The 10301-nt window shown below is 33.1% G+C and overlaps 1 protein-coding gene across 2 annotated transcripts; it reads left to right on the top strand.

Moving 5' to 3' along the window:
- The first annotated feature begins 1273 nt into the window (after positions 1–1273).
- On the top strand, positions 1274–9441 carry Rint1 (RAD50 interactor 1). 2 transcript variants are annotated; one of them, XM_076392814.1, is made up of 12 exons: positions 1274–1452; positions 1612–1850; positions 1941–2120; positions 2212–2346; positions 2437–2698; positions 2954–3179; positions 3247–3412; positions 3567–3732; positions 3874–4094; positions 8066–8231; positions 8321–8454; positions 9110–9441. In XM_076392814.1, exons 1-12 carry the CDS (start codon positions 1324–1326, stop codon positions 9291–9293), a joined length of 2208 nt encoding a protein of 735 aa, XP_076248929.1. In that variant the 5' UTR covers positions 1274–1323; the 3' UTR covers positions 9294–9441. The 2 variants fall into 2 exon arrangements, with proteins under 2 accessions (XP_076248929.1, XP_076248930.1); XM_076392815.1 differs by having other exon boundaries at positions 1448–1538.
- The last annotated feature ends 860 nt before the right edge of the window (positions 9442–10301 follow it).

The raw sequence follows: 10301 nt of genomic DNA, 5'->3' as shown, positions 1-10301 counted from the left end.
CAAACTAAACTGTTGTATTTGAACCAAGGGAAAACACGTCTTATCAGTTCACAGGACTGGGACGAAGAGAGCGTACCAAAATGGTTTCTCGCTAAATTTTTATACATGTTTGTTAATTTTTGGTATCTTAGTAACAAGGAACCAATTACATAATTATATTATAATTAATAAACTCCAATTCGTTAAAACTATCGTCAGCATTTATCGATTTCTAGCTTTCGAGTCTTTTACATCTTGGCGCTGGAGATAATTCCTTAGAGAAGGGGAAAAAGGTGAGATTTGAATGTTTAAATAAGTGTTTCTAAGGAGATATTGATTTATTCTTTACTCTGAAATATTCCGTAGAGTAATGTTTATAACTGGTTTCAAGCATATAAACTTATTCCAACTTCACTTTTGACGTCTTCTCTATTACATTCAATTTGAACTTCGCGCCTTGAAGTTAGTGTCACACGTTGTCACACAACAATAGAATAGGAGATATCACAAGCTGAAATTCCTTGCTCCACCGCAGACGGCGCTACAATCGAAAATCTTCGCATCTTACATCTCTGTCCTCAGTTCCTATATTCCTAAGTCCGTGGGTTAAGTGGACTCCATGTTTGATATAAACCTATGCCGCGAAATTTGAATTGTACACTATTTGATCATTTATCACATACAGGTTCGATGAAACAAAAAATATAGCAGAGCACAAAATAGTTGATTTTTCCTTGTCTATATTAAATTAAGACACTTCTGTCTTATTATATTTTGCCATTTCAATTAATGTGTATGTGTATTACTGTTAAGTAATACTAAATACCTGTTCCGCTGTAATATTGAAAGGCAAGATTACACAGAGAATGTTTGAAAAACGTTTCAGCAATACTGTGAAACAATAATTTTTGTCGTGTTTTATGACAAGTATAACTAGTTATTAGTTTGTATCAAAATAATATCAGATGTATTATATAAACAATTTCATTAATTTATTGTTTACTCTCTACAATCTTTCTCTCTCTTTCTTACAATAGCTTTCTTGGTTTATTCGTATAATAAATAATTATTTTATCTTCGAAGCAGTAGCTAAATATTATCTTTTTTGTGTCCAAAATCCAAACTTTCGATTTCAAAGTTCTAAACAGATCCAGGCCTAGACAGTCTTCACTGTTGTAAATGTTAAAGTACTATAACCTCAAATTTATTACAAAATGTATCAATGATTACCTTATGACGTTTCGTTCTTCAAAATAATGTACCTACATATGTATATGTTAACTTACATTTTATAGGTCATAAAGGTACTTGGAGTAACATAATATCAAATTTAACGATTACAATATGACGAATATACAAGAAAAAATCGTACAAAGATTTAATACAGAACTAGGTTCTGATTTGCAAGGGTTCGAAAAAATTTACGATTTTTATCAGTACTTGACTATACAAAAGAATGACATCAAGAAATCGGTAAAAATTGACATTTCTATCAAATTTCGTAATAAGTCTAACATAGAATACATTCCTAAAATTGCTTCATTACAAAAAGAAATTAAGTAAATAAATTAACTTACTTAATATACTTAAATTTAATTAATCTACTTAAATAAGATTCTTTTCAATTTGTAGTTGTCAATGGCATCATCAGAAGCACCCTCAAAAGTAAAAGTAGTAATAGAAAATGTCGAAAAAGTAACTGTGGAATTTCAAGAAGTAGAAAAATCTTCTGTTAAGTTCAGGGACAATATTCAAAATGCAATCCTTAGCTTAGATAAAAGTTTTAATATGCAAGAAGTCATAAGCACAATAAACCATTTAGACAGATCTTTAGCATATTTAAAACTAATAAAATGCATTGAGAATATTAGGTAATTTATTTTAATGAGTAATTTATTTATGCTCAAACTTTTTTAAATATTTAAAATAGTTTTAGTAAACTTTTTTGAGATATTTTTTAGTGCTGAAGTGCAGGTATCTTTAGTTGCGGGAGATGACGAATCTACTATTTCTCTATACACAAATCTCATGGACATTAATTACCAAATGCAGAAAAAGTTGTCTGCTTGTCATCACCTTGTGAATTATGTTAAAGAAACAGTCCACTTTTGGCACAGTCTAATAAAGCAGAAATTGTCCAAGTATGTCTTTATCGTTTAGATTTGGCAATGTTTGTTATAATTTATCATAAACTATTATAGAATAATATAATATAAGAAAATTTTTTTCCAGAGAATACAATGACATACTAAAAACAATGAAATGGCCCTTCTGTGGGAATAACATAAATTCCTTGAATACATTTATGCCAGAGACGTTAACAAAATTCAAAATACTTACTGAATATTTATTGCATCTGCAATTACCGTATCCTTTTAATTCAAATCTTTCAATATTCACTCCATTGCATTAAATTTAACACAGAAATATATTTGACCTTTATTAAAAAATTTACAGAAAAGAGACACTTAAGCCAATGGTGACATCGACATTATTGACAGATTTTATGTCAGTTAGTTTACCAATTTCACTGATGGTACAGCCCCTTCGACAGAGGTTTATATACCACTTCACAGGCATTAAATTAACAAATCGACAAGACAAGCCTGAATGGTTTTTCACTCAAGTATTATCATGGATTAAAGATCATGTTCAGTGGATACAGAAAAATGTTCAACCTGTTGCAAATTCTATAGGCTTTGGTTATTTAAACATGAAGGTACTGTGTAAATAATTGCTGTTTATTGATATGACAAATAATTGTTAAGATTGAACATAGAACCTATCTAACCCATTACAAAAAATTCACTTGCCAAAACTTTAACTTTTTCGAAACGGAACAAATATTCTTGTTTCTGTTTTCGATGAAATACAAATTTTCTGTTAATAGAAAAATGTACGAAACAAGTTTCCAGTGAGTATACTTGATTTTATAACTAATTGAAAATTTGAACAGTTTCATTCATTTTGACAGGTAGAATTTATGCGAGCTTTGGTACAATTAGCAGTCGAAAAACTTCATTCTGAATTATCAGTGGCACAGTATGATGATGTTTTGTTCGCTCACTTGGTAGATGAAGCTTTAGGTTTTGAAAGAGAATTGAGGGAAACGCTGTTTTATCCTCCCACACAACCCGCTACTGTTTCTATTCTCACGCAAGCTCAGATTTTTGTTAAATGGATTAATATGGAAAAGAAGTGTAAGGATACTTGTTTATTAAGCTACAAATATAATTGTGATTAATATCTATGTATTTGAAAATTTAGATGCTACTGAAAAAGTGGATGCTATATTAAATTCGAATACTGCATGGGAGAAATTGTCGACTTCTGATTCTGACGATTTGAAAGTAACTGAATGCGCCGATGCATTTCTTGCTCTTCTTACGACAATTTCTGATAGGTACAAACATTTACCACAACCTGGTCACAGGTAAGGAATATTAATAATAATATTTTTATAATGTTCATGCTTTACATAGTCTGATTTCTGACCAGAATGAACCATAGTAGAAAAATTTGGGTAACATTATACGCTGGTGATTCATCTTGTTTACTCTTGTTAAATATATTAAAAATATCTAAAGGTTACAATTTCTGGAGTTACAACTGGAATTAATTGATGATTGGAGAATAAGATTACTACAGTTATTACACGAAAATTCTGAAGATCCATTAACGTCTCAGATACCATCTATTCTTAATACGTTACATTATGTTGCAACTGTCTTAGAGGAATGGGGCGTTACTGTCGTAAGTTTGATTTTAGACTCAATACTGTCCGTGTCTCGGTCTTAGATAGATATCTCACGAAATACCTTCGTTTCCACGATGCTTCTCGGATGCGAGCGATACTTATTTAATGAAGTTAATATTTGATTCTGCTATTTCCAGCATTTTCTACAGTTGTACTTTTTTAAGAAACAATTTGAAGCAATTGAAACTGCTACATTGAAAGGAAGTGATATGACTAACAATGTAGGTGAAGTAGAGGGTTCTGTATTCGATGAAGCTGTTGCACTGCTAAGAAGATTGGAAAAAGAATTAATAAATGAAATTAGTGACTCTGTAGCTCTAGATATCAAGGCAAGGAGTAGGCCTTACAGAACGGACAGGTAAGAGAAAAGAAAGTTTATTTTTCAAAAGAAAGTTTAGGTTCATGTGAGAGAAACTCATTTAAGGGGGTACGATCAGATATGTCAGAGCGGCGATATTACCGACAAAATTAGGCAAAAACAGGGGTTTACGGCCTGACACTTTTCGTCCTTATATGAGATGATTTTAAACTGGGAATGGGTTCATTCGAAAGAAAACAGTTCAATGCAGCGCAGTCAACTCGCGATTTAACGAAATTCTACTGATATTTAGTAATACGAGTGTTGTAAAGTAGAGCAAAAATCTACCATTGACAGGTATGGAAATTTAAGCATTTTTATGTAATTTAGAGAGTGTTTTGATCGAAATCGCGAGTTGACTGCGCTGCGTTGTACTTTTTTCTATCGAATGAACCCTTTCCCAGTTCAAAATGTTCTCATATAAGGACGAAAAGTGTCAGGCCGTAAAACCATACAACAGTATTGCTTTTGGCTGGGTTATCGATAAAACAGAGCAAAAAATGTGACAAATTTAGTTGAGCATTTGCAAACCAGGCGACGCCTAATTTGTAAGGCTGCCGATGTGGAATCGGAATCTGTGATACCCAAATTAACGATTCGAGTTACTGAAAATTTCCCCCTCCACTACACACACCACCTTAGGAGTCGCGTGTACGTGAGCTCGGCGCTTCGGGCCACTCCGGCCATATTCGAAAAGTCAAAAGAGAACGCAAGTGTAAAGTGAACCTTTCTCTCTCGCTCTTAAAATATTGTCCAAGTTGCCGACAAACGACACAAACCGCGCGCGATATTTTCATTTGTCCAGACATATTTACGAAAGCCCGAGAAGACAAGAATACGGAGCCCGTCTTTTGCTATCATGCAAGTTCAAATCTGTGACTTTTTTATTTCATACATAATTTTTAGTAGCTTTTAAACTTTAGAATTCCTCGCTTCATATATTACTTCATTTATAAAATACTGTAGAAAATATAATTCATATTTTAGCCACACAGATAGCCATAAAACACAGTTGCATCGTTCTCATTTTTTTACAACCAGTCTTTTATGGAATGAAATAATAATTTGAGTCATAATAATATAAAATTAAATTTATATAAAGATTGGAATTGTATATTAAAATTACTTGTAGAATAAAAAAAAAGTTGCAGGTTTGAACGGGATCCGAACTCGATCAATGGTAAAGACATAGATGACAGGTATAGGATCCGTGCATCTTGACGTTCATCATTTCATTACGGTTACGAGGTGAGATTGTGAGATCCTATACACGTCTGATGTACAGTTACATTGTGTATAATGAAGAAATAAATGCAGTAGATCACATGTATGTATATTCAAAACAGTCGTGTGCGTTTGGATACACCACCAGACATGCATAGGGAATTGAAATATCTCAATACCGTCGATTAGCTGTTGCGATTTCGAGTAACACTCGGTCATGTTCGGCTCGTGTCGCATATCGCATCGCTCGCTCCTAACCTAGCGCGTTACCACTTATGTATACATACAGGGTGTCCCGCGTAACACACAAAAAAAAAACACACAAAATTAAAAAAGTGTTTACATGTCATTTGCATGGTATAAGGGGGAAAATTTAGTGGCTATAACAAATTATCTTTTAGATTATTATTTTCAAAGATACGATAATCAAGTTTAGTTTTTTAAATAGAACTATATACTTTTTTTCAAATCATTTTGTAGTGCGTTTCAAGATAAATTTAACGACATAGAAATTATGTATCTGTTTTCAAATGGTTTTCGAGATATTGGATACGAAAATTTAGTGTTTTTCAGTACAGGAAAATCTGCTCGAGTAGAGAGCATCGCAGGAAATCTCGCCTACGCGTCAAGTGCCACATGCCATACATTGTTCCTTCAAACCAATACTGGAGGGTCTGCTGCAGGAACAGTAGGCCCAAATTCTGGAAATGGTTTTCCTGTGAACCTGACTATCATATCTTTGAAAATAATAATTTGAAAGATAATTTCATCTAGCCAATAGATTTTTTCCTGTATATGTGTAGATACAGTAATGTTGCCGACGAGAGCTGTTTCGTCTACACGGACGAGAGCCGCGGTCTATTCCCACTACCTCGTATGATGTGTGCCTCCGTGTAACCAATTCTTGGAACCATCGCGTACAAGCTCGATACCCCAGAACAAGGCGGCCATAAAAAACAAAGATAGCATTAAGGATTTAAACAGGAAAAATTGAAGTTTCTTATTCGCAAACAGATTTTCACGCACGTAACACCAGTAAATTCCTTGTGCTCTCCCGATGAAAATGATATTAAACACGACAGGATTCCGATTATTTATAACATACATAAAACTTGATTTATAGAAAGAAGGGTCACGTTCATTTACGTATACAGTAATGTTACAGACGAGAGCCGTGCTCGGGTCTCGTAACGGCTCTTGTCGTGTGAACGAAACGGCCCTCGATCGTATTATTACTGTATTTAGAATCCAACGATCCTAATCCAGACCTAACTCAAAATATACATACACACATACATATATATATTAATATTTCTATTTAAAATTGGTTTGAATTTCATTAGTATCTACTTATATATGTAAAATAATATATACTTCTATATTCTATATTCTATGTATATATAAAAAGGATGAATAATATCTAGCGAAATAATAAATCGGAAAACGGACAAGTAAGCTCTTTCTACAAATTAAGTTATTAAGTATCTTTATTATAAATAATCGGAATCATGTCGTATGTGATATCATTTTCTTCGGAAGAGCACAAGGAATCGATTGGTGTTACTTACGTGAAAATCCGTTTGCAAATAAGAAACTTCAATTTTTCCTATTCTTAATCCCTAATGCTATACTTGGCTTTTGTAACGTCATTGATTTCGGGCATCGAGCTTGAGCATAGACGGTCGAGCGAAACCCTTTTTTTTTGCTTCTTCGGTCGTGCATCAATTATCTTGGCGACCGAGAGTAAAGGAAGCCCAATCGACTACCAGAGAAAGGCATCGACGTGGGCAAACAATGAATAATATGAATGTAGTGGTATTTAGAATGTGACACTTGTAAAAGTTATACACATACAAATAACATATGTCGTTTGATAAATACCACTACATTCACACGATCAGTGTTATATTGTATCACAGAAAATATCTTAGCAATCGGAAACATCGCGCGTGGCTCGTGCCGCTTGCAGGGATTTGAACAGTTGAATATGGCGTTTCAAGAGTGAGAGAGTGAGACTCATATTCGCACTCTCTCTACTTTCCGCAAATGTCCGAAGTCGGTCGCGAAGCGTCGAGTTCACGTACACATAGCTCGTATAGTAGTGTGTGCAGTAGAGGGGGAAATTTTCTAAGCTACCTCCCGAATTCGAAATCATAGAAAGGCTCCATCTTGCGTTCATCAAGCAGCCACGTGTCTGTGGATAATACTATTTCTGTAACGAAAACTGTAATAGCAGATACCGACCTGGCAATTTCGAAATGTTACGTGACTACCGTACCCCCTTAATAATAGTAAACTTCGTACAAAATGTGCTGAAACTTGTTAGAGTAAATACTAAATGAACTTCTTTTAATGTGTACCCTCTACGTTCGAATCTGGATTAACGTACATTTCGGATCTTAAAACTATGTATGTTACTAATGACGAGTATATTCAAAATGAAGAAATGGTAAATTTTTTTATGATAAGATTACTGGTCGTGTGAGAAAAGTAATTACTATTTACTATTTCAACAAAAATTTTATTGAAAACATTTATAAACTTTAAAGCTGTAGAATATTTCGATATAAGAACAAATTAAACAAAAAAAAAACAAAACAAAATAGTAAAAAATTAATTTAGAAATAAATTTAGAGTAACAAGATATACTTTCCTTCCAATTTTTGAACATTGTTTTTTATTATAAAATCATACATAATTATATTATAAAATTTTATTATAAAATCATACGTTTTTATTTTTTACAGATGGTTCGCGATGCAGTCTACTAAGGAACTAGTGTCCTTGTCAGTTAGTCCGAGTGGTTATTCTATGTTTCAAGAACTGGCGACGCAGCTGAATCTTTTACACAGTACGCTTGCTTCACCATTATTCTACCAGGCTTGGAAAAATTTAGCTTTGCAACTTGATCAGGTTGGATGTTTAATTCAGTTGGAAATTAACTATACAGAAAAGAAATTTTTCGTATTTAAGAAATTACATAACACGTTTATTCATTGTAGTTCCTTTTAGAAGAAGTCGTTTTAGTGAATCATTTTAATACGGGCGGAGCTGAACAACTGCAATACGATATTTTCAGAAATTTTTTCCCACTGTTCGGTTTGTACCTTACGAAACCAGAGTCATACTTCCCACTGTGAGTAATAAACAATAAGTATACAATATGTTCTATTTGAATTAACACAGCGAAATATTTCGTAGACAAGTAAATAAAAAAGAAGCTAGATCCTATGATTTTCAGAGCATTTGCTGCCACTGTTAGAAAGTATTGTCAACGCAGTACGTGATATTAAGTGTGTCACGCATTAACAAATTGTTGGTTACTCTCTAAAAGTATAATTTGGTAGCCCAGGACAAACCATTAACATTTTTCTGATAACAGCAAACGTGTTAATGCATGAACGTTTTCAAGACTTTTTTTTTTTTTTTTTTAAATAGAAGTAATTCCTATTTGAAATATTTCTTTGTGGAACCTCTTTTTTTGTGATATTGAAAGAAACAAATGCGAAATTCGTAGAATAGAATCTCAAAACAAAATAAAAAATACAGAATCTCAATAAAAAAATAAAAGTTAAAATAGAAATGATCTTGAAAGCGCCCACTCATTGAAAAGCTAAGAACGCCACTTTAATCCCCTCTGAAAATCATGAAACACGAATTCTATACTCTACACCATTTTTTCCAATTAGTTGTCTACGAGAGATTTTGTCGTGTGAACTTAAACGAACCGCCCTGTCTAAAAATATCTAAATATTATGACGTTGTTTAAATATGTTTATAATACATTTCAGGATTAAGGAAGCATGCATTGTATTGAATATTTTGCTGGGTTCTGCAATATTACTCCTCGAAGCCCTCAACAATAACGACGATGTAACAATAAAAGAAATATTGGCGGATATTGGTGTTCACAAAATGTCACCTGAACTTGTTTTAAGAGTGATTAAAACTAGGACAGATATTTGTAACACATAGAAAATTTTTTATGGTAAAAAGTAGTTCTATGGGTAAAAAAGGAAGATTACAGATTTTTACATAAATGATACTTTGTATAGAAACAATTATCGTAATAAATTATGAATGACAGAATTTCATACACCTCAAGCTACTATTATAAATTACTATTATATCTAAAAATTTGAATAATATTTGTCTGATATCTATTTTTTGAGATGTTTAAAGAAACGACTATAAAATTATTGATTTTTCAATGATCTTTAACTCTAATTTTATCGATTTTAAAAAAAAATTGAGAAAGATAAGTATGTTTATTTTCTTCTCTAAAAGCTGTGGGAATATTTTTCATGATTTTTTAGCAACCTAAGTAACAATAAACAATATTAAAGAAGATATGTTTAAAAAAAATAGCATTGTATACTGTTAATTAAGTTGACAGAAAATTATGCAAAACTTCCCAGACTTAAAAAAAAATAAACAGTATCGTTTTTTGTGTTGTGCCACACAACGCCCATCTGTGTAACATAGTTGCGTCACCCGAGAACGCTCTAGAAAGACACGCGTTCCGCTAATTCAGCATCGACATTTTAACGTTGTTTCTAACAGAACCATGTATGGTTGTTAGCGTCAACGTATTTTTAAGAGAGAATTTGAGAAGGATGGCTAAATGATGACTGGTCTTTGACCGATTTATGATAGGGTCTTAGTTTACGTGTGATTGACTGAGGGTGCATGAGACTAAGCAGTCTCGTTGACGACCGATGGCTGATGGCTACTTTGGGCCTCTCAGCTATCGGGTGTTGTGTGACTGTTTGGAAGAAGAGAGAGTGTTTAGAGAAGGTAAGTGGCTCAACGCCGTATTGCCAAAGAATAAGAATATTGTTCCTAAAGAATCTAGCCACGGAGTGGGGAAGGCTATACCTTTTGGTAAGAGGACTGTAATGAACCCCACGGCACTTACCCCAGAACCTTGTGCAAGGAACGAGCTTTCGGATAATTTTCTTGACATGGTAATGTGCGACTTCA

This window comes from Calliopsis andreniformis, chromosome 2 (assembly GCF_051401765.1).
Source record: "Calliopsis andreniformis isolate RMS-2024a chromosome 2, iyCalAndr_principal, whole genome shotgun sequence".
Taxonomy (NCBI): domain Eukaryota; kingdom Metazoa; phylum Arthropoda; class Insecta; order Hymenoptera; family Andrenidae; genus Calliopsis; species Calliopsis andreniformis.
The sequence above is the reverse complement of the archived record's forward strand: the minus strand, read 5'-3'. Positions and strand labels throughout refer to the sequence as shown.

Coding starts and splice junctions, on each gene's coding strand:
- Rint1 (XM_076392814.1), top strand. CDS start 1,324: ATGACGAATATACAAGAAAAAATCGTACAAAGATTTAATACAGAACTA. Junction 3,180..3,246: donor GATTAATATGGAAAAGAAGT/GTAAGGATACTT, acceptor TTGAAAATTTAG/ATGCTACTGAAAAAGTGGAT. Junction 3,733..3,873: donor AGGAATGGGGCGTTACTGTC/GTAAGTTTGATT, acceptor TGCTATTTCCAG/CATTTTCTACAGTTGTACTT.